This window comes from Scleropages formosus, chromosome 3 (genome assembly GCF_900964775.1).
Source record: "Scleropages formosus chromosome 3, fSclFor1.1, whole genome shotgun sequence".
NCBI lineage: Eukaryota > Metazoa > Chordata > Actinopteri > Osteoglossiformes > Osteoglossidae > Scleropages > Scleropages formosus.
This window is the reverse complement of record NC_041808.1, coordinates 12773612-12798578: the sequence shown is the minus strand read 5'-3', so window position 1 is coordinate 12798578 and position 24967 is coordinate 12773612. Positions and strand designations below refer to the sequence as shown.

General features: G+C 37.6%; 1 protein-coding gene across 2 annotated transcripts; it reads left to right on the top strand.

Moving 5' to 3' along the window:
• The first annotated feature begins 364 nt into the window (after positions 1 to 364).
• cop1 (COP1 E3 ubiquitin ligase) lies at positions 365 to 23211 on the top strand. Of its 2 annotated transcripts, none has more exons than XM_029250666.1 (20): positions 365 to 980; positions 2787 to 2846; positions 2946 to 3043; positions 3543 to 3607; positions 4228 to 4347; positions 4557 to 4625; positions 4868 to 4927; positions 5111 to 5196; positions 5692 to 5746; positions 6617 to 6731; positions 7168 to 7303; positions 8618 to 8761; positions 9279 to 9387; positions 9679 to 9760; positions 14003 to 14119; positions 14370 to 14487; positions 14729 to 14853; positions 17571 to 17731; positions 21047 to 21091; positions 22272 to 23211. In XM_029250666.1, exons 1-20 carry the CDS (start codon positions 628 to 630, stop codon positions 22287 to 22289), a joined length of 2136 nt encoding a protein of 711 aa, XP_029106499.1. In that variant the 5' UTR covers positions 365 to 627; the 3' UTR covers positions 22290 to 23211. The 2 variants fall into 2 exon arrangements, with proteins under 2 accessions (XP_029106499.1, XP_029106498.1); XM_029250665.1 differs by having other exon boundaries at positions 5689 to 5746.
• The last annotated feature ends 1756 nt before the right edge of the window (positions 23212 to 24967 follow it).

Sequence of the window (24967 nt, the reverse complement as noted above, 5' to 3'; positions counted from 1 at the left end):
ATTATTCTTAATACCCGAGTGACAGTAAACTAAGTGTCGATGCCAAAATTTTATTTTACGCTAGAAACACAACAGGTGACTGAGACGTAACTCCTACCACCACCCACCTCTGACTTAGTTCATGTTTGAGTAGATGTGCGCAAATTAGGGTGTAAAAACCACGCTCTTAGAGGAAAAAAAAAAAGGAGTGGCCATGACCTGTTTACCTGTAAAACGCAGAATAAGAAATCGTTATTTTTTTAAAATTGCTGTCAGAGAGAATCCTGTATGTGCGGGAGCGTGCGGGAGCGTGCGTGATGACGCAATGACGTAACGGCGGCCGCTTTCGTTTTCCGCACGGCTCTATGTAACCGGGGGGATCGTTCCCAATTCTCAACTCTCGGATTTGTCAATACGACTCTGTGCTGTGTTTCTGTAGGCGTCTCAGTCCCAGTATTTTCTACATCATTTTTGCTTGTTTTCAAGAAACTGCAGTTCCATATTTCCAGGATAAGACTGAGCAGGTGCAGTCGATGCCGTGTTTTTAGTAGTGTTGTAAATCTTTATTTAAACCTTTTTTTTTTTGTCCGGATGCAGTGAGCTAAAGCTTTGCGGCCTATCACCGTAGTACAGCCTCGGCCTTGAGTTATGTCAGGCAGCCGACAGAATGGCTCAGCAGCGGGCTCTGGGCCTGGGAACAGCGGCGGCAGTACTAGCAGCAGCAGTGTGAACAGTCTGCACAGTATGAACATTAACAACAACAGCAGCAGCAGTTCGAGTAATGGGACCAGTTCAGTCCCCGGAGTGTCTTCACGAACACTGGGAACAGGCGGAGAGGGGCTGCAAGTCCCCACGCTCGGGGTCCCGTCCAGAGCCGCCGCAGTGTCCCCAGGCAGACCGGGCTCGTCCTCGGCGGGCGGCAGCCGCAAGCGGCCCCTGCAAGCACCGCTGTGCAATGGCCTCATCAACTCGTACGAGGACAAGAGCAACGACTTCGTCTGGTGAGGAACTGTCTGTGTCCGTGTTTTCGCTGCATTCTTTCTTTTTTTTTTTTTTTTTTTTTTCTTTTTTACTTTGAGAGTGCTTAGTTTGAAAATATTTCCAGAATTTGGCGGCAGTTGGGATTTGACAGCATTTTTTCTGCAGACAGCGACTGCTCTTTTGACAGTGTTTTTGCTGGACGTCCAGGCTTGTGGACATCGGTGGCTAACAGTGGAAGCTAACAGGCTCGCGACTCCTTACACTACCTACGCACGCACGGTGCCAGCGCACAACTTCTACTGCGCTAACTTTCATCTCTGCAAACTTGTGTTCTTCTTAGTTGTCTGCTTAGGAAATTAGTTCAGGCCAATTGAATTAAACCCGCAGTTGCGCCAGCCAAGTGAAATGGACTTTTGATGCTTTTAAATTCGTATGTGGAATTTTGAAAAGACATGATGATCGGATCATGAGAACCTCAACCTGCTGCAGTAACTCACTGGAGACCAGGCAGTGGTCAATTTGTACCTTTACACTAGTCAGTTTCAGTAATTTAGTCTTTTTTTTTAAATTTTAATAACTAAATACATTGGATTCTTCATCAGAGCACCTAATTTAAGTAATTGCTACTTGTATTTTTCAGTTTAATAATCGTCAATACAAGGGTTTGAACATTAAATAAACAAATATTCAATACTAATAGTTTTGTCCAACATATCTTTTAGGGTTAGATATTTCACTGTAAAATGAGGTACCCATTTATTGAGTGGGTATTTTCAGTTCAGGATCAATACCATGGGTACTGCAGCAGGAGGGGGATTTGAACCAACATCCTACAGATCACAAGACAACAGACATTATGTAACCCTAACCCAAGTATCATCAGAGTTCTTTTTATTGACTTTGGCTGACATTTTCTTTAGTATTTGAGTAGAGCAAGATGAAGGTAGAAAAATAGGTTTAAAAAAAGCTGAAAGAAGATAGCTGTGGTTTTAATAGGTTATTTTTGGTAGTAGGAGAATAGATGACAGATGTTACAAATACAATTACCTTTTCTCATGCTTGCATATAAATGCACAATACCTGTGGAACTTGACCATATGTTTAAGTCTGGGAGAAGTTATTTGCAGTGATTTCAAAATTTTCTTAAGCAGTTTGTAATTTCCCACATACAATAAGATACATTTTTATACTTGTGCATAGGTTCCCAAACATTCTTACAGCACCGGTTGTAATTGTCATGGACAGTTGTTACAAGGGAGGAAAAAAGGTTCAAAATTTATGACTTGAAAGGTTGGGCTTTAAATTTAGGTTTATATGAACTATTGAATACACATTTACTCTTCCGTGACCTTAATGTTCCAGGGACAAAATGTGTTGTTTAATGTAATTTCACAGGTCGTCCAATTTGTCGCAAAATGTAAAGTACTTGGAATGTACTAAGTGCTTCAAACTCCAGAACAAAGTAAAACACAGGCTGCAATGGGCCGTGGGTTTGTTTAGATGATACGGTGTTTGTTACAAGAATCAACAACATATACAATCTCTAAATTCTGGTTTTCTTTATGACAAACTTTTTTTTCCTATTTATACATGAAAATTAAGGTGGGTTGTTCAATAATCTGGTTCTTATACTCTGTTGTACTGAATTTTTATCCAGTTTTGGTTAAGTTCATGTAGGCACAAGTATGAAAGTCAGTGGTTATTTTTAATGATTAATCAATTAGTAAATTTGTAAATTGTAAACATAAGTTAAATACTTGGATGATGTAAAAGCCACTGCTAATCTTGAACATCTTTTTTTTTTTTTTTTTTTTCTTTTCCTTCAGCCCTATATGTTTTGAAATGATCGAAGAGGCTCATATGACTAAGTGTGGGCACAGTTTCTGGTAAGAAATACAGTACTTACTGGAATACTTTCTGGAAATCTATGTTTTCTAATCCTCCTAAATCAGTCTCTCAAAACTGCTCAAATTTGTTTACTTCAGCAATAAGTGTATTCGGCAGAGTCTGGAAGACAGCAATCGATGCCCAAAGTGTAACTACATAATTGATAATGTAGATCAGTTATATCCCAACTTTTTAGGTAAGTACACTTAAAATTCTTTTCCTTTTTTTTTTTTAGAAATTGTTGTCCTTACTTTGTTTAACATATAAGTAGCTATGTTTTCTATTATACGCACAATTTGTAACTACAGAGACAAGTAGATATTGTTTGCCTAGCAAAAGCATTCCCCCTCCTTCCCACCACTGTGGGAAACTCTTTTGAGCACATTTGTCCAGAAGAATGGCCGAAAATTACATCATCATCCCAGCATGCAAAGTTTGTTGAAACAAAGAAGAAAAACTTGCAGTTGTATTTGCTGTCAAAGGGCCATTTGTGTTATGCTATGTTTGCTGTTTATCTTACTACTTTGCTATTGATCTAACTTCTATTGCACATTTCTTTTATAGATTCATTGTATGACCAGGTTGTCATTTGCACAAAGACATACTTTATCTTTGTAGTCTAGCTAAGTAAATGTATTTTCCAGTCTTTGTCCAAAATCACATTCTGTCTTAATTTACATTCTACTCATTCTTAGTGAATGAACTTATTCTGAAACAAAAGCAGAGATCTGAGGAAAAGCGCCTTAAACTAGATTATCCGGTAAGTGATATAAGAATTTTTTTTGCTGTTTATAATACATTCTGTCCTTTCTTGAACTTCAGACCTCCATAAACATTAGATTTGACTGTCATATTCAGGCTGTCGTGTGTGTGTGTGTGTGTGTGTGTGTGTGTGTGTGTGTATATATATATGTATATATATTCAGGCTGTGATATATATACATTTCTTAGCTGGTTTTACACAGCCTATTTCCACTGTCCCTTATTTCAAATGAAAAACGCTTGGACTACATTATCAATCAAATTATTGGGTTTCAACTAATAGTAGAGAACTGACCAAGGTGTGTTTTTTGAGTTTGCAACAAGTTGAATGATAGGTCTTGTTGGTGCTAATTGATATCCTTTGTTACCATTTACATCCCAGTCATTTCACAGTTCATGTATATCATAGTTTATTACATTTGAACTGGAAGCTTTACAAATATATCTGGTGTTGTGAAGAGTGCATTGATTTGGAGATTTTAAGCCTCTAAGATAACTTGCATTCAAGAACATTTTTAGGTAGAAAGGACCCTCAGTTGTATACAGGAAGTTTATTTGATGTCATTGTAATGGAATATGAATTCTCTCCTATCCATGTGTTTTATGTCCTTTTTCTAGAATGGCCACAGGTGGCAAGTTTTCCAAGATGTTCTCAGTACAGACCAAGAGAACTTAGATCTTGCAAATGTCAACTTTATGTTGGAGCTCCTTTTACAGAAAAAGAAGCAGCTTGAAGCGGTATGTATTGTAACAATTTTTAGTCATGGGATGGAGTTTCACTGGTTTTAAACAAGGAGTCAACTCATGTCCCTGGTGGTCCAGGTACATTAGGTTTCCTAGTAATGTGTGTATAGCGAGAAGACAAACCTCCATGCAGGGATGTTTTTAGCGTGTTTAATATATACAATTATATGCCAATTATTGGATGTAACTTTTTTCCCCGAAAGGAATCGCAAGCAGCCCAACTTCAGATCTTGATGGAGTTTCTTAAAGAAGCAAGAAGAAATAAGCGTGAGGTTTGTTCCCCTTAACTATGCATTAGACAATTTATAGTAACAAGATGATTGTTAATCAAATTAATGGAGTTATGAAGTGTGGTAAGCATTTCTGCTGTTTATTTTAAGTATTTCTTTTAGGTTGTTTATTACATGGCATCTATGAAGGCATTTATCTTTCCATATATTTTGGTACTTGGGCTTAACGATTCTCTGGGCAATTTGAAAAGGTGTGTATATTTTCTTGTACCCTTGTCTCACAGCAACTTGAGCAGTTACAGAAGGAGCTGAACTTTTTAGAAGAAGACATCAAACGAGTTGAAGTAAGAAGTTTCACTTCAGTGCACCAGAAAGAAAGATGTTCCTAAATATGCCATCTGAACTGCTGTTACATTTCTGGGTTCAGTAATTTGAGATGGATGAAGTGGACACAAAGACTCTGCTCATAGTGCTTTTGGCAGCCTGTGGAGTCAACTGATCAGAAAATTGTGTGCAATCTTTCCCAGGAAATGAGTGGGCTGTACTCCCCTACGAAGGACATGGACCTGGATAGCACTGTTCCTCAATTTGAAGCTCATTCCCCAGCACACAGGTAACACATGCTCCAATTCACTGTCCTATTTCATACATGTGATACAATGGGGGAAGAATCCATCTAATAACACTCAACTGATTTTCAAAAATGTACATTTATGAAATTATCCACTTAGTGTTGTTTGTTATGAGTAGTGTATGTTACGAATACATAACTAAATATGTTATTCAAAGATGTGGATAAACCACACAACACTTTGGACTGAACCCAAGTTTGAATTGCAGAGACAGAAACTGCTTGGGGAGATTCAGTTACTTTTGAGTTTAAAAACTAATGCTGATATGTTTTTATATGTTTTCTGACCTGGAAATGCAAAATTTAAGGTACAACTAAACTTGAAAGCTTACTGTAGGATGTGGTTGACCAAGTTATGAGATTCAAAATTTTGAGGATAATGTCTGTCAATAACTAAGGTTGCTGTTTTTGCAACATGATATATGTCTGTGTATATAATATAAACCAAACAAACTTTTATTTTTGCTGTTTTAGCAGTATTATAGATTCTGCCGATTACACTCAACCTCCAGGCTTTGGTGGTAGCTCCCAGGTAAGTAACATTTCTGCATTTATGACTATACACCTGAGTCCTTATTAAGTCAATGGCAAAATGACTAGATCTTTACTGTAATTTATTCAGGTGTGTTAATGTTGGTAGAAATGGGGGGGGGGGGACGGGGACGTAAATGTGGAATGCACAGTGAAAGGTATGAAACTGCAGGTCTGGGGAAGAGTAAAAGTTTTTGGATGTCCGGTCTACTAAAATGTAAAAGGTGTGTTGTAATAGATGATGCTAAAGATTTTGCTCTTTCTTCAACCTAAGTCAAGGGAAAATTAGATTGTAGTGTTGAATTTGGAAGGGGAGTTTGAAACTTTGCCTATCACAATCATTACTCAGTTACAATGTCTACAGTCAGGCATTGTGGAAGCTGTATTAAGTGATGCTTCTCTGAGTAGTGCATCTTCACAATGGAAGACACAAAGAGGAGGCAGGTAAAAGGATGTGTACGCTAGTAAATTTATGTAAGAGCTTGTTGTTCATATGTGATCTCCTAGCAACTTGAAAGGTGTAAGAATGTGGGAATAGAACAAGTTGACTATGCCAGAAACTTGTTACACTTGCAGAGCTGTTTCAATTACTGTTATCTTCATAGCTCTGTAGTTAACATAGTTTCTGCCTAATTACTGTAATATACCTTCCCTGTAGAAGTTCTTTTTAAATATAGATGTTTTTAGTTGTGCGGAAGATGACTGTACAGGAGGGTTTGATGTGTGTTACAATTCCTGTGTATCTCACAAAGAGTAGTCAAGACGAGCTGTTTTCAGTTTATTAATCTGCTGGTAAATGGCTGAAAGGGTGCTCGTTTACTGTATTAAATATGTACACATTTGTGATGTAAATTTTTCTTTACAACATTAGGGGAAGAGACAAACATGGTACAACAGCACTCTGGCGTCACGGCGGAAAAGGCTTACAGCCCACTTTGACGACTTGGAGCAATGCTACTTCTCTAACAGGATGTCCAGGTTAACGGGTAAAGACAAATTTCTGGTTGGACAGACTTCTCTTTAGGGTTACACCAGCCTTGTTGTACACTTAAATAAGGTAGGAGTTTAGTATCTTATAGAAGATTACCTCTGTGTTGCTATTCTGGTATTGGTACTTGATGACCAGTGACAGTAAATAGTTATTTGCAAACACTAAATGCAAGAACCATAAGTTTAGCATTAAAACATTATTAATTTAATGGTTTGTGCATGTAATATATAATTTATGATTTAATAAATCCTGTGCATCGTCCATCATATTCTTAAAGACCTGTAGAGTATTTAGTCTTTCAGCTGGTATTTGACATAAACATTGTCAGAATCATAATTTAGTGAACTTATAATTCTGAGCATTTTTTATCCATCATCTGTCAATTATTATTATAATTAAAATATAAAATTAATTTTTCCCTCTTTTTTTAGATGATGGTAGAACTGTAAATCAGCTTGATGATTTTATGGAATGTCTATCCAAGTTCACACGCTACAACTCTGTGAGGCCTCTTGCTACACTTTCTTATGCCAGTGACCTCTACAACGGCTCCAGTATTGTATCCAGGTATTGCTTCTCCACTAAACGCTGTTCTTGTGTTAGTTTTCAGCCACATAACTACAACTTCGTTGCTGATACAGTCTTAACCCATGCTGTATGAAATTTTGGCTTATTTCTTCACTGAACTGTCCAGAAGGGGGTAGAGTTGCGTAAAAAATGGCATTTCAAGGTATGCTTTTACATGAAAGGTTCGTGGTGAGAACTCTCTACAGATTACTGCTAGTATTGGTTGGTAGAAATAGGAACTTCAGGCTAAAGCTTATTATTGACAGATTCTCCAAAGATCATCAGACTGATAATACTTAGCTGAATTAGTTAATTTTCCACAAGGTGCTAAAATGTTGTACCCTTGAAAAATGTATTTAACAAAACTGGCTGTGGAAATTAAATGCATCTAAAATGAAGTTGACGTGAATAGAAGGCTCAGCTAAGCGAGCGGATAATAGTTTTTCTATGGGACATTTACTCCTAAATAGTTTTTTTTTCTTTTATTTTAAACTGTGTTAATCGATGGAAGTTGTGCTCCATAAAACCTTAATATTTTACCATTGTCTGATACTTAGTTTTGTTATGCAGTTGAATAGAACATTTTGCTCTCTGAGTTTGACAGCCAAATCTTTTGTAAGCAAAGATGGGCTTTTAATGGGCTGTTTTCAAGCCATTATGGTAACAAAAATAACTGCCTAGGCCTTCAGTGCATCTGTTTTACACAGTTGTTCTTCTTTACTGATTATAATTTTCCACATTTTTTGTTGATCTAAAGAGATTCAAAGACATACATTCTCAGTTTCTTATTTGCAGTAAATTTTTTTTTTTTTTTTTTTTTTTATTGCTATTAACATATGATGGTATCATCATGTGCTTTATTGTTGATGCATATTACTGGGTGTTCATCTGTCATTACCATGTAGCTCACTCATAATCCTGAACAAGTTTCAGAAACTTTCACCTAATGTGTCACTTTTGATTGCAGGTGTTTGCTGTTAACTTTACATCATGTGGGACTTGGTTTTCTAAAAACTAAAGAACTGTTTATTCCAGTTCAAATTTAGATATAAACCATAGCTCTTTTGCTTGGGGTTCCAAATTTTTTTTGTCACGTTTCTAATTCTGCCAAAAATCAGAATCGGCTGAGTTGTAGAAGCCATAGTGTACCGATATGTTGCCCTTGTCTGACAAAATATTCATGAAGTATGAGCATAACGCCTGCACTATTTGAATGGTAATGGAGAAAAGCAATGAAGTGGAAGACAACTTGCTGGGGATTGGCATTTCAACGTCTGACACCCCCTGTTTTCTCTCTGATACTTTGCGTTGCAGTATTGAATTTGACCGTGACTGTGATTACTTTGCCATTGCTGGCGTCACCAAGAAAATTAAAGTGTTTGAATATGGAACAGTAATCCAGGATGCAGTGGACATTCATTATCCCATCAATGAAATGACATGCAACTCAAAAATAAGGTACTGTATTTTATTGCTTGTGTGTGTTTGCCTGCATTTATATGCATCTCACGTATATTCAGCACAAGCCTGAAAACTTGGAAATGACTCTCAGCTGTGACTGGCACCACGATAAGGCTCTCCCCCCTTTTTTAAAATAAAAACAAAAAAAAACTTTTCAAATATGATTTTAACCAATATTTTCTGTTTTATGCTGATAAATTAGTGCTTTAACATACGGTAGCTGAAAGTTGGGAATCTGATATTCTGAAGGAGTTTGCTTTTGAACAGTTTTTTTCCCGTTCTGAAATTAAATTTCAAGTGCAGTGTTCCAGGCAAATTCTTAAATATTAAAATTTACATATGAACTATATCCTTTTTTGTAAACTGCATTGGCTCAGTATTAATCTGCATAATTTTCTTTATCGCTTTTCAAAAGATATGCATGCCTCCTGTGTTTTGGTGTTTTAATTTTCTGTAATCTTAATGCATACAAAATGCGTATGTTCTTGTACACATTTTTTGTTTCTGGTTTTAGCTGTATTAGCTGGAGTAGCTACCACAAAAATCTGCTAGCAAGCAGTGACTATGAGGGAACAGTCATCCTCTGGGATGGTTTCACTGGGCAGAGGTCAAAGGTGTACCAGGTAGGTTTTCAGTTTGGTTTCATCATAAAGAGCTATGTTTGGAAAATCACCCTTTCTAAGTTAAAACAGGTTCTTTTGAAGGGACATCTGCCTGATCTTTGACAGATTTTAATGGGAACAAGGTGCCCATTAAAGAGATGTTGTGTGTTTTTTTTTTTTTTAAATAGAAAATGGTGTTTAAGATGCACCATCCTTAACCAATGAAGTGCTCAAAGGACCACATACATGCTTCTAATTCTCTACCTCTGTTTTGAGATGGTCCACCTATTTTCTTGTTTTCCAACCTGATAGGAGCATGAGAAAAGGTGTTGGAGTGTTGATTTCAACCTGATGGATCCCAAGCTTCTGGCTTCTGGGTCTGATGATGCAAAAGGTACTATGAGATTTCTTGGCTGTGGGCCTCTTCTGGGTGTTGTTTGTGGTTTGTATAGTGTTTGTAATACTACTATAGAATATTTGAAAATTTAAGGTAAAAGAGCACAAAGATGCAGTACAACGTAGGTATCCTGAACAGATGGATGTTCAGTATGGTAAAATTTCAGTTTACTGCTGTCTGATTTGAGATTTAACTTGTACTTCTGAAATGCTGAGAATGTTCACGTGCACCTTGGAGGGCCATGGAAGATGGATGGTTTTTTTTTTTTCCCCCCCTTCTCAGACCATCTGGTAATGGCACATGGTATATGACCTGAAGTGTTGATGTCCTTGGAGATGTTCCTTCCGGCATGGAAAAAGTGCTACATCTTGGGAGGCAAACAGTCATTTTGTACTGTATCCTACTGTGCTGCCTCAACTTTGTCCTCTAATGCGATGCATAAACCCAGGCCATGCCAGGAAAATCATTATGGACCACCAGAATTCTTTTCTGTTAATCATAGCTAGAGCATACAGTTATTTGCTGAGAATATGGAGATGGGCCAGACTTGCGGGTCTTAACTGTTTTAGTTCTTTCTTTGACTGGCTACCAGTGTTATCTTTTCACCTTCCTAGTTCTTCACTGTAAGCTCACTTCCATATTGCCTTGAACATTAAGAATTTATTTAAAATTAATTTCCAAAAGGACATTGGGCAAATTAGTTACCCAGCAACCACTTATCAGTATAACTAGGTCATATTCCAGGATATATATTATATATATATATTCTAGATCATATAAATTATGTAACAGTTTATGTAGCAGTGAAATGTCCTGCTTCTAAAATGAGATACCTAGTATGTTAACTGAATGTCATTATTTGCTAAAAGGGATGTTTTGGATAGCAGGTAGAGGAGTGGTTACAGCTGCTTTCATGTTGGTTAAGTATTTGTAGATAGCAGTAATGTTTGTCATTTTTTTTGTTTACCAGCTTTGGTTATTATATGTAGTGGTGATTTCAAAGAATTAAGTGTTGGACAACTTGGGGAAAACATCAGACACTAGCGTTAAATTTTTTTTTTTTTTTTTGTTTTTTGTTAAATAAAACTACACTGCCCAACATTTTGTTTAAGCTCTTGAAAGTAGTTCTTATTATAATCAAATTCCTCATGCAGTTTTGGAGACTACAACTTAAATCTTAAAGCCACTCATTAATTTTTATGGTTCTTGACCAGTGGGCGGGATATCAAGTCTTTTTTGTAGAAAGAACTCTGTAGTGGTTCTCATTTATATCGCTTATCTACAGTAATGTACCATTTTGGAGAAGTATACAGGCAGTCCCTGAATTATGAACGAGTTCCTTGTCCTCAGTCTGTCTTTAAGTTGGATTTTGATGTAAGTCGGTACAGTTAGATATGATGGATATCTAACTTCAGTTTGTAAAATGTTTCTAAGTATATTGTGTACCTTTCTATGCATAAAAAACATTAAAGAAACACTTTGGATACTCTAAAACATCTTTAATGTAATAATATAGTAATAATAATGTAATGATATAATAAATGCAACTACAGTATTTATAATGGAGAGAGCTACAGAAAGAGATGATAAATGTTACTACTCTCATGATGAACAGAGGACACGGAGAAGGCTGGACCCAAGTGCAGGATCGTTTATTCAGAATCAAAGGACTAGACGTGTTCTTGTGGTCGGGGACAGGTGAATGGTCAGTCGATTGGCGAACTGAACAGAGGGGAGGATCCGAAATTGTGGTCGAGGGAGAAGGCGGGCAGTCGTTATCAAAGAGACATGGAATGGGACGATGAGGGACAGGACTTGGATGAGCAAAGTGAGGTACATTTGAGAAAGTGTGAGGGTTGTTTGGAATGAGATTCTGCAACTGGGAAGAATTGTGTTTTGTAGCTGAGTGTTTTCTGAGAGAGAGAGAGAGAGAGAGAGAGAGCGCGCGTGCAAAACGTTAAAGAAACTTTAACGTTTGTTATTCCACTGTTCGTTGGTGTTTCACCTTTTGCTTTATTATTTCCACTTTCGTTTCAATTGTGATTGTTTCCCTTTTCGTGGCTACATCATCATCACTTGCATCACAGTTATGCTTTGGTGCCATGGTTAAGAGGGTAAAAACAAAAAATTTAAACCCAAATACAGTAACATGAGACACTGTTAACGGGGGAAAAAAAGGGAGTTTGTCCTACCTCGGGCTCACGCGCCCCGCCCATGAACCAAGAAACGGCTGTAGACGCCCAGTGTTTTGATGCACTTTGCAAAGTAGCGCCTCTTTGTTATTATGAACATTGTATATACAGTAACTCGAATTTTTAATATAATAGGCGTACTTATGAAGTTTTCATTTCATTGTTACTTAAGGATGACAAAAAAAACCTTCCGGTCAGTAACGGGGTAGTTCTTGCACGTAAGTGGGGCGTTCCTAACTCGGGGATTGCCTGTAATCAAATTGTGTAGTATGTTAACATGAAGCTGGGAATGTTTGCTTAAAGCCATGGAATTACAGTAATGTTTTCTTCAGAAAGAGAAGGGTGATAGTGTATTAAATTGTATTCATATTTCTGTGTAAAGATAGAAAATTTCCCCGTCAGTTTGCCCCCCCCCCCCCCCCCCCCAATCATCATATGATGTTCACTATTCAGTGTTTGACAGAATAATTGTCACATTAAATTGTTTTCTTCGTTTTCTTGCCGAAAATGTGGCATTTCATGTGGGGGGAAAAATAGTACTAATGAACGTCTGCTGTCTGTCTTTCTAAATGCTGGTCTGATTTAACTCTGTTATATCGAAACCTTGCAAAAATCAACATCTTCCCCAGAAGTTTTGACAGCGCAAGACCCTTTGCTCAACAGAGCTTTAAAATGTTACTTTTTTCTTCTACTGAAATTGCTCCTTCAACAAAAATGAACAGGCTGTATTCTGTCTTTGGTATGCCATCCTCATTCTGGGTTGTTAATAAAACTCCTGCAACTTTGTTGAAAAACACTTGGTGCATTAAGTTACTGACCTGCTTTCAGTAATAAATGCTCAGTGGGATGCTCAGATTTCTCGCTGACTCGCTCACATTTCTTTTTTAAACAGTAATTAGTTTGAGTAATCAGGATGTAAGAGGAAAACAATTTGGAATTAATGGCAAATGGAAATTGCTCGATAACATCCTTTACAATCCGAATGCAGAGCAGTCATCTCCTATGAAAAGATTTGCTTAATTTTCTCAAATTGAATAACTCCTTGCTGGCTAAGCAATAAAATGAATTAATGAGCTGACTAGCTGGGAGGACTGAAAGTTTTTTTTTTTTTTTTTTTTTTTTTTTTTTATTATTTGGGAGGTGATTTTATACAACATGGTTACGTTTTGCTCTTGAGAATATTTACCTTGTCGTTTTACTGGGATTTACAGGTAAATATTTCAGTGTTTGACTCATCACATGTAATATAAGTTGCACAAAAGATTTTACAAGTGAAGGAGCACAGGACTATCAGAGCAGTAGTGTATGAAGCTTTTCCCCTTTCCCCCACCTTGGTGAAATGATGGTGTACTTACTGTCTGATGGAGTTCATAGTGAATTAAAGTTGCACCTTGAATTTGTATGTAGTGAAGGCTAGTGGTAACAGCTTTACTTCTACAGTATGTATCTGTCTTGTAAATATTATCAAGTCCTACTTTAAAAAAAAAAAAAAAAAGTTGAAAATCACAGATTGGTAGTATCTTTGTGCTTGGTGGTAAGTACATAACAGCTGCAAAATACTTAAAGTACCAAACATGACGACAGGTTGCTTGGGACTGCTTACATGTGTGTAGTGTCTGTCACGTCTGTCCTTGTGGGGATGTTGTAAAGAACAGTCAATTAAAGTACCACTTTGATGAGCAGCTGGAACGGCTTGGAGCAAAGAAATTTTTCAGTATCAGTGCTGTTTTTTTTAATACACCCCCCCACCACCTTATTTTACTGTATATTAGCATCAAAATGAAGGCAGACATCCACTCAACAGGGTTGTATTTGAATCAGATTAAATTCTGAAGTATAATTGCCATAGATTTCAGTTGTCTTCTGCCAGAGTTTAGGGTTTGCATGTTAATTTTCTGTTGACCCTGGATGGGTCACCTGGGAGAGGCTTCTGAAGCTAAAGGGCCTGCAACCCCTAGAGAGACAAGGTTACGGCACTGATGGTGTGTCCAAGTGCATTGCAAAATACATTGTATAACGAAATGTTTTTCTTTTTTGGCTTGTTCAGTGAAGTTGTGGTCTACCAACCTTGACAACTCTGTGGCTAGCATTGAGGCCAAAGCAAATGTTTGCTGTGTGAAATTCAGCCCTACATCAAGATACCATCTAGCCTTTGGATGTGCAGGTATGCTTTAATTTTGGTAGTAAAAGAAACTAATTGTTCACTTAATTACATATTCCCTGTTTATATAAGCTTAATTTAAAAAAGTATTTGTCTTTGGTATTGAATAGAATGCAGCATAACTTTTCCCAATTTTTACAGTTTTCTCAAATGATAGTTGAACCTAAACATTCTGACAGTTGCAGCAAGATTTTTTTAAATGACCTTAATTATATTTGCTTCCTTTAAGACATTGTGAGACTATGTTTTCCAGATCACTGTGTCCACTATTACGACCTCCGCAACACTAAGCAGCCCATCATGGTGTTCAAAGGCCACAGAAAAGCTGTTTCCTATGCCAAGTTTGTTAACGGAGAGGAAATTGTGTCAGCGTATGTATTATATTTATCCAACCGGAGATGCATCTTCAGTCACATCCAGAAATGTGGACTAACCTTTTACAATGCGCTGTGACAGCTGTTTTCTCTAGAGGCTTTGTACATACTTATACATGTAGCTTCTTAGTTTTTCTACACAGTTCAGTTGTGTTGCTGCACACACTTTTTTTTTCCCCTCTCTCTGCAGACAAGCCTTTTCACATGTTTTTAACTATCAGCATTTGTTTCCTCACAGCTCCACTGACAGCCAGTTGAAGCTGTGGAATGTAAACAAACCCCACTGTTTACGATCTTTCAAAGGCCATATCAATGAGAAAAACTTTGTTGGCCTGGCTTCCAATGGGGATTATGTGGCATGTGGTGAGTGCATACATGATGTTTCACATTCTGTATATATGTGACATGTGAACTTGTACTGTAACTCTGTTATGAAGGTTAGTGCCAACATTAGATAAACAATACAGTTCCCTCAATCGTACTGAGTGTGAGTGTTGTAAAAGTTCCCTCGTTGTTAATCTTAACAGGCAGAGTGGCGACAAAGTATCAGGATGTTGTCTTTAAAGAGGTGCTGAAAAAATTTTGTTTTGGAACACAATGCATCAGAACTCTAAAGTTCAGTCATGTTGTGAGAAACGCTGCAGAGGGAAGTGTGGTGGGAATTATAAGCAGGCGATGTATATGTTCCATTTCAAACAATATCTGCTGTTCTCCTTGTGACAACCTTTGCAAGACCACATATTGCTTAAGTTTGTAGAGGGTGAACTGATAATGCTCCACATCTATACATTTTTGATTTTGCTCATGGTGCAATGTTTTTGCTGCTCCATGTCAACATATTTCCTGGATGACAGGGTTGAGCCTTGATCTGCCATTCCCTTGAACTAGACTTAATTTAACATTGATTGATCCTAAGAAAAGATGTTTATTGTGGTCTTGCTGTAGAGACAATTGTCAGTTCCCATGTAAATGAGTTCTCTCCCTGGCTACAGTGATGCATGTGACTGCAACAGCTTCAGGGTATAAGTTGCTTTGATCAGTGCGCTTGCTTAAGTAAAGCTCATTTAGGTGGCACGGGTTTTGTGATTGCCGGATAACTTAATTTCCTTGCTTCCGGAAGAACCCGGGAGATTCTGAGGTTCAACAGTCCAGAGCCTTCCTCAACCCTGTGTGTTGGAAGGGAGCATACATTGTTCAAGTTTATGATCAAATTATCAAAGAATTTAACCATAAAACCCTGGGTTATACATTTAAAGTGATTTTGAATTTTATTTGGAACATCAGCCTTATAATGTTAAATTGTGATTTTTTTTGTTTCCTTTTTGTACTTTTCACTAAGTCTGATTTCATTACTCTCATGGCTTCTTAATGTTACTTTCTTCTAATGCTAATTTGTAATTCATTCTGTCAGTATTCATATGTGACACGGATATAAATGCATTAATATCTGCATCTCTTAAAAATGTTTAGATTTGTAGCATTTAGGGATATTTCAGTATCACTGTTCTGAATTAATGTTGTGTTAGTAACAAACACTGCAGTGCAATAAGTGCTCTAATTTCTATATGAGACTACCATTTGCATAAAATGCTGCTCTGAGAAGGATAGAAGGGATATGACTTACAATTAATTGTTTTTCTCACATCTTTACTCAGAATTGTAAATATTATAAAGCTGGCTTTTGTCCATGCAATTAAGTGTCTTTTCCTCTAAAATATTAAGTGTAACATTTTATGGTGTACATCAGTACTGATGGAGCAGCCTTCTCTCTGAACCTAGTGATCTGTAGGTTTACCACAGATCTGTGTAAGTAAGCATTCCATCAGTCGTGGTTTGTTCATGGTGAAAAGACACTTGTGCTGCCCGCAAAACAGTCCTTGAGGGTTTTTTTTTTTTTTTTTTAAAAAAAAAAAAAAAAAAAAAAAAAAAAACTTAATCTCCACCTGACCATCTGTGCTGTAGCAGTTTGCAGACTGAGCAACTCAGCAAGCGTAGGCACCGTGCTAACATGGTCTGGACATCAGCCCGAGTCCAGACTGGGACTGTTGAAGACTGCAAGGTCAAACTTTTCAGGTGTCACAGCAATGTGAATGAGTGAACTTCAAGAAATCAAAGTACATTTACATTTATTCACTTAGCAGATGCTTTTCTCCAAAGCGACTTACAATGGATACTATAGTGTTACAGCCCACACACACCAGCCCACAAAGTACCTGATTTACACTTCTTGTGTAATCAGAGGGTTAGGATAATGAAAATGCATGTCATAGAAGTAAAGAACATTTTGGACGGAAAGAAAGCAGTTTGGTTTTTTTCAGTTTTTCTTTGCCCCAGACACATTTCATTGATTTTAATTTCTCTATATCAGCTTGACATCTTTTCCCAGGCAATGTTCTGCAGCTCTATATTAAACTGTATAATATCGAGCAGTTTCTCCAAAGTCAATAGAGTACGGTATTCGTCTTGAGTACTTAAACTTCCTTTAAACATTTGCAATCTTTAGCAGGCATGTAGAGCACTGCAAAGAAGTTATGTTGGGATGAAAAGAAAGGAAGCTGAAACAACAATGACTGTGCATCCGGTGCGCATGCGTGTGTGTCTGTGTGAACCAGCCACCAAGAGGTTGAGAACCAAGTACAATTTAAGTGGAAAGAAAAGTTGGTAGGGCATAACATCTGAAGACCACAAATTATTTTATTATTTAAGTCAAATTGTTTTGTTCAGTGCTAATGGATAAAGATTTTTTTTTTTTAATGCTTTGATATTTAGTGTCCTTCAAGTTTCAGCATAAATGTGCAAACACAATTGCAGTTCTTTGACACATTTGTTTTCCCTTGCCTTTATATTTCACTGTGCATTGAGTGATCTTTGCATCTTTGTATTGAATTATTTACCTATTCATTTGTTTGTTTAACCAGCTTTCCTTTTATTTGCTGAAGTGATTTGTGCAATTTAATAGTTTAAAATGTCTGATTTTTGTAACTTAAAGGTAAATATAAAAGGTCACATGCATCAACATCCAGCTTGAAATTGAAGAACAACATGGTGTTGCTTAAACAATCCCCTCCGTGTGCTTTTAGGAAGTGAAAACAACTCCCTGTACTTGTACTACAAGGGGCTGTCGAAGACGTTGCTGACGTTCAAGTTTGACACTGTGAAGAGTGTGCTGGATAAAGACAAGAAAGAAGATGACACCAACGAGTTTGTCAGTGCTGTGTGCTGGAGGGCACTCCCAGATGGGGTAAGAGCTCCTGTTTGTTTTTTCTCTGCAAGATTTTGCATCTAGCCAGCATACCTAGAGCTTTAAGGCTGCATGCATCACATTTGCTTTAACAAGACCTCAAATTTTGTGCTAATTAATCAAATGATTTTGTACATTTCTTTCTTAACATGCTTCAATTATTTCCATTTATACAGTTCAGGTATCTTTTGGCAGGTGGCCATGAGACTTGCTACAAATTTCTACAGGATTTAAAAAGTGCTCTTAATCATTCATTGTTGTGTCCCTCAATGGCTGTGTAATATACTAAAGTACAAGGTCGCCCTATCTTTTTAATTTCAAACCTTTAGTTTTGAGTGTTTGTGAAAACGGAAATGGCGAAGTGTTTGTTATGATTCATAGTAACCTGAGGTGGGAGTTGCCAGCTGAAGGAATGTTCATCATCTTGTGTAATAAGAAATGAGTGTTGTGAAGCTGACCAGGATTGAGTCTTTTAGATAACTTTGTATTCCTGTTTCGTGTAACTGGGTAGTGACTTGCCCATGTAGAACAAGAGCTTTTTATGTGTGAGTAAATGAATCATTTGAATTATTGTAAAATAATATTTTAAATTATGTAGCTTGTAGATTCATGTATCGATGTTTGCACAGACAGAGGGTCTTAGTTTTATGGGCTTTCTTACTGGTTACATCTACAAGTATGGTAAAAACGAGGTTTGGTTTGAAGAAATTTTTTTTTTTTTCTTCTGTGATGCACAACTTGGGATAAACAAAAGTACATTTCATCAACAGATGGACACAAGTTATTCTCAAACTACAGTCTATCTGCATAATACTACTACCCCGCCTCCCCCCCCGCATATAGAATTGATAGGGAATACTAAAGTGTTTTAAGATAATTTAGTGCAGCAATATGTACCAGATGGATCAGGAGAGGAGTATCTGAAAGAGATGTCTTGAGTGTTGAAAGGGACTCAGTAACTCAGAGAATCTATTTTACCACATCGGAGCCAAAACTGAAAAGCTTTGGGCTTTTGCTTTTGGACCTCTTGTGCATGGGACCACCAAGCAGCCAAAGGTGGAGGAGTGTGGCATTCTAGCTGTTGTGTAATGAGTGGCCAGGTCCTGCAGATATCAGGGAGCATATCTACTGATTGTTTTATAGGCCATAACCAGAGGAATTCACATTTAGTCTTGACCAATAGTGCTACATCTAGGAGCAAATATAGCAAATTAACTTTATCTGTAGCACAGACCCATATCAACAAAATTAATGCAAAAAAGTTATGTCTTGCTAATTAGTACCCTAATTCTCAGTCATCTACAGGTAAAAACTAAAGTTATGTGTTGTAATATTTCTCTGATATGCAACTGAAATATAATATTTAAATGTGAATGTGACGGGAGGGAAATTAAATACTCAGTTCTTTGAGTGATTTAGAATTGATGAATTATCTCACAGACAACCAAAAATTGCTGTAATTAAGAGTGACAGCTTTTTGTTTGAAATATCTTCATCTATAAAATACCTAACAGTTCAGGGGTATAACTTTGTCACATTTAAATATTTTTTTTTTTTAGCAACTTCACATATTGATGTGATTTCTTCTGGCTCTTTTTTTATTCTTCACATTTAATCTTTGTTGCACTGCATTGCATTTTAATTCAGAGATCTCTCAAGTAAGATTATGCAAATTTTTAGTTTGTTTTGCAAATATTTCAGCGGTGCAGTGAGTCAAGTTGTAAATATAGAATGTGCCAAAAGTAACTCTATATCAAAACAACTTGTTTATTCTGCTCTGTTGCATTAGATTTGTTGTGATCATGAAAGGGGTTTGATGCTGTAGTCCTTTCAGAATATTAAAATATCAGCAAGATATCTTTGTGTAGGATTCACCATAAACAATTACACCCATTAAATGAAACAAAGCAATAAATGCATCAGGATTGCATGTGGTATGGTGGTTAAAGCTTCTTCCACTCAGCGGACCCAGGTTCAAATCTTGTTATGGTCGTAAAGCTAAGTAATAACGGCACTGTATGCAGGCATTCTATGATGCTTCTGTTTTTCATTCGATTTTCCCTCACCTCAGTTTTAAACATTTCATTTTTGCTAACAAAGTATACTTGACTTTTTTTTCTCTACTATTGTCCATTGTCACAAATATCAGTTTGTCAAAATCAGATATTTGATTAATAGTTTTATAGGCTTGACAGGATTTAAATATGCAAAATGTTTACCTACTTATTTCAGTTCTATGTTTAAACTGGACTCCATTAACTGAACAGTTTTTCTTGCCAGCTGCACTGGGTCAGTGGCTTCAAATAATGCAATAAATAAATGTGTTTTGGCTTCTCCCCCCCTTTCTTGTTATGTGCACTTTTTTTGGGGTGGGTTCACAGAAATATATATCTTTGTTGTGCGATCGTTGTGGCACAAGCTCAAAGTTATCCATGTATGATCATAGAAATACTCAGAGCAATAGAATTTTGCCAGAAGGTGGCACCAGCTGTCTTAGATTGAGCATATGCCAAGCATGCCCCCTTCTTCTGTTTAGTTGGGTACAGATGACTAAAAATGCTTACGTAACACATTTGTCTACTTTGTTCTTTGGAGCTTGTTAGCCTAGTTAGAATGTCTGCTTTCTGTTTGATCTTGAACACTCGGTGCAATTGCAATGAAAATTATAAGATGGCAACCATGTTGTTGCACTCAAGCTAGCTGGCTTGGCTAAAGAGCTGCATTTTTACACTAAAATAGGAGTGCTTGACCCACTTCCTTACTGTGAAATAAAGTCCCATTTTGTAAATGTGGAAACATTTTCTAATCAGTAGATTAGTTGAAATCATGAATGCAAGCCCTATCAAAGAGTGAGGTTGCTGGTATAGATTTCAAAACGGTAATGCATCATCTCCAACTCCAGAACAAGGTATTTGGTTTTGGAGTGTGTCAATACAGTCAGCTACGATGGCACATGGTGGTTGTAAACCATCTCGCCAACAACGGAAATGTGGCCACTGCATTGCCTCCATCGTAAATGGCAGTGGGCCCAAGTCAGTCTCCTACCATGGTGTCGATTTTCAGGATTCGCTGTGCTTGGCCGGTTTTAGTCGGCATTTTGATCATTCTTTTTGTTCCTTTATCCTACAGCAGATGTTAATTTTTGGTGATATTGCTGTGCTTTTCTTGTGTTTATTTACCTTGCCTCGCTTGGATATTATACAGCTAGTGATTTAAAATGCTTTTAGAGGAGTAGAAGTGCAGACATTTCAGTTTCTCCAAGGGTTAGGCTTCTGTAACATTGTATTTGATGTCGTGTCAATACTTGTTTTGCAGGAATCCAATGTGCTGATTGCAGCAAACAGTCAAGGCACAATAAAGGTATGCAGTTTTTTTTTTTTTTTTTTTTTTTTTTTTTTTCCCTGCCCCCTCCCAACTTGGCTCAAGTTCTGCATTGCTACATAATGTTTCTATGCAAACATCAGCTTTATTTTTAATTAAATGTAAACCAGTTTTATCTTAGTCTGCATTGGTTTCTAAACTTTTAATTATCATATCAGCATATATTTTGCTAATAACTCATTAACTGCATGTCCAAGTTGGGGTCACAGGGGTCCAGAGCTACCCCTAAGGTTAGTGAAGTATGTTGTGGACAGAATGCTAGTACAACATAGTCATAAAGTTATTTTTAATTATGTATTGAATAATGAGAAGAGCCAAAAGCTATGTTTGAAAGTTGCATTTGTACTGGTGCACTAGTTAGCAAATAACATTAAGATGTGGTTCCGTATCTGTGTTTCTTGAAATTGGGAGCCAATTAATGTAAAAATCACACAGTCTGGATATAATGTGGGGTCCCTTGTAAGTGGTCATTGGTTGGACCACATCGGCTGTCAGTGCATGTAATTATAATTGGCTATATTCTACAGTACGTCTTCAAAATGCACTCCAAACTGATGCTGTCAATTTTTTTGAGGGGAAATTGTATAATGGTGCATTGCTTGCTGTATTCCTTGAATTTTAGGGAAGCAAGAAGAGTATGTTGCTGGTGTTTAGATTGCAGAAAAGCCTCTATTCTCATGCACTGTAATTTTCTTCTACTTGAGGGATTTTATGCTAGATTAGTGGTTGCATTGAATTCTTTCAATAGAGCAGAATATGCCAAGCTTGAGTGGACATCCATGTTTTCAGTTAAGAAATCCTTTGCTTATGTCCCCTGTCCTTGATTTGTCGTTGCCAAACTTGGTACTGTCATTCTTCAAAAAAGCAAACGAAAACAATCTTTCATTAAAATGTATATTCTTTCTTATTCTGAAATGTAACTATGCAGAATAAATCCTGAAGTTTAATATGCCTCCTGTCACACTACGTGGATGTCTGCATTGGTAATTTACATGTGCATTGCTGTGGATTCCATTTTTTTTTTAAGCTTTTGTTGTGCATTATTATTGATGAATTTCAAAGGGAATGCATTCATAAACTTGAAAGACTATGCAGTTATTTGCACTGTATTAATTTGCAGTGGTCTTGTGATAACTTCTGCTTTTCTCTGGCTATATAGGTTCTGGAGCTTGTGTGAAGATGAGTCCACAGACGCATTCCTTCCTTTTAAGCCCAGGGACAGGAGCCATTTGGTTTGGATGTCGTGGGAGGAAACAGTATGACAGAGATCTTGTTTTATTGTCAGCACATAAATTTGCTAAGCTCCTGTTGAAGGAATATCAGCAGGCTTCACGTGGAACTTTATAAACTTGATATGGAGAACAATGTTTCATTTAACATGGATAATTTAACTTCTAGCGTATAAATTCCTCATTTTAAATAAAGTCTGAAGTTACAGAACGTGTCTGAGGGATTGAGGGATGTTTTTTTTTTTTTTTTTCTCCCCCTCGCCAAAAAAGAGAATTGTGCATTTTAAAATGTACACACTTTCTCTTACAAGTTAATAAAGTCAGCAGGAACAGTTTTACATTATGTGCATTTTCCAAACCAGCCCAAAGCACAACACTAAAATGCATTGTAGAAATCACCAAATCTCAACATGCTTTTTGAGCCAATACTGTATTAGGTTTTTTTGTATCATTCTCAACCCCAAGTAATGTGCTGTTTGATTCAATGTCAATAGCAAACTTTATTTTTGCAAATGGAATTACTGGACATGTTTGAACTTGATATTGTAATTAAGCTTTTTTCTACAGCTATCACCATTTAAAAAAAAAATAGCTGCTTTTTCTCCATGGTGTTCCTGCATAGTTTTATTTATTTTGATAATTTATAAACTGAATTGAGTATTCACGATCTGAAATTTGCTTTAAAAAGGCTATACAATTGCTGCTCTTCACAGGACAGAGGTCTAAGATGTCCATACTCCAGTAAAAGCAATCATTTAGCATTGTTAGCCTCCAGTTGCTGCCGTATACTTTGAATACCAATTCTATGTTTGTGATAATTCTTAATGTTTATTTGCATTCATAAATGTTAACCTATGTTCCTTAAATAAATGACCAACTTTCCATTTCATAGAGATGCGATTTAATTTATTTTTTTTTATTCTGGCATTCATTTAGACAATCCTTTCCTACAAAGCAACTTACAATGCTGCTTACAGTTATTTACCTGTCTATACAGCTGGGTAACCTTACTGGAGTTTTTCAGGGTATGTACCTTGCTCAAGAGTACAATAAGTGGAGGGGGGGATTTGAACCAGTAACCTTGGGGTCTAAATGCAGCAGCTATAACCACTACACTACCAGCTGCCTTTGTGTGCACCTATATTTCTCAGCTGCTTTGTCAAGTACATATGTTGAGCCTTTTTTCATTTTTGGTTTACAGCTTTTCACAGATTTCTCTCCTACCATGTTGTTGGAATTCACTCCTTTAGAGTATGGTTTCTGGTTATATAAGTTTGAAGGCTTTCACTGAAAGTAAAGGGATATCTGTACAAAGGTTAAGATTAAAAAAAAAAAAAAAAAAAGGGTACTGCCAAGGGCTGCAAAACATTACTAGCTAAATTTGCAAGAAGGCCCTGCTGATATACCCTTTTGCCTTAAATGTTGTAGTCAGGAAGGGGGGTGCGGTGGCGCAGTGGGTTGGACCGCAGTCCTGCTCTACGGTGGGTCTGGGGTTCAAGTCCCGCTTGGGGTGCCTTGCGGCGGACTGGCCTCCCGTCCTGGGTGTGTCCCCTTCCCCCTCCGGCCTTACGCCCTGTGTTGCCGGGTAGGCTCCGTGACCCCGTAAGGGACAAGCGGTTCTGAAAGTGTGTGTGTGTGTGTGTGTGTGTGTGTGTGTGTGTGTGTGTGTGTGTGTGTGTGTGTGTGTGTGTGTGTGTGTGTGTGTGTGTGTGTGTGTGTGTGTGTGTGTGTGTGTGTTGTAGTCAGATGTCAACCTGTTTTGAAAAGTAAGAGATGAGTCTGTTAAGCTGCTCACTGTTACTTGCTGTTACTGCATGCCTGGCTCTTATTCGAGAAAAGACCTGCTAAGATCAAGTGGAATGTTCTTTGAATGTGTTCATTTTAATTGGGGGGGCGTGGTGGGTTCAGCCGGTGCCCGCTGTGTGGCGGGTCTGGGGTTTGAGCCCTGCTTGGGGTGTCTTGCGATGGATTGGCGTCCTGTCCTGGGTGCATCCCCTCCTCCTTCAGCCTTGCACCCTGTGTTGCTGGGGAAGGCTCCTGCTCGGGACAAGCAGTTGTTGACGATGGATGCAAAAGTCTGTACATGCAGCAGCTGGATGACCTAGGGTTAGTGTCACTGGCTTTTGCGCAGGAGATTGGCATTCCGATCCTAGTCACGGCCTCCAGTAAGAGTTTCTAGGCTTAGACTCCTGATGCTACCAAGCCTACCTCAGAAGACAAGCGACAGGAAATATAACTGAAGCCATACCTGCTTTGACATCGCCTAGGTTAACAAGGTTTGCGTTAGGTGTTGGGGAACTAGGACAACCTGATGACAAGTGGGCTACTGGAACAAGATAATCATGGACACAGACTGAGAAAATGGAATTGGAGTGCTACTACGACAGCAGACCCAAAGAAAGGGGTTACATGCACTGTATGTGGGAACTATGGATGAGCAGAAGACCAACATGTACACTAATCAAGAAGCACTTAGTAGCTCAATGCTCAAACATCAATAGAAGTAAGCTACTGTCACAGCCAGTGATTGAGAGACAACAACAGAATGACCAGTGCACTCAGCAGCATGGAAATGAAGGGCTACCCCTAATGATGGAGAGCAAGGTTACAGAACCAGCTGACACAA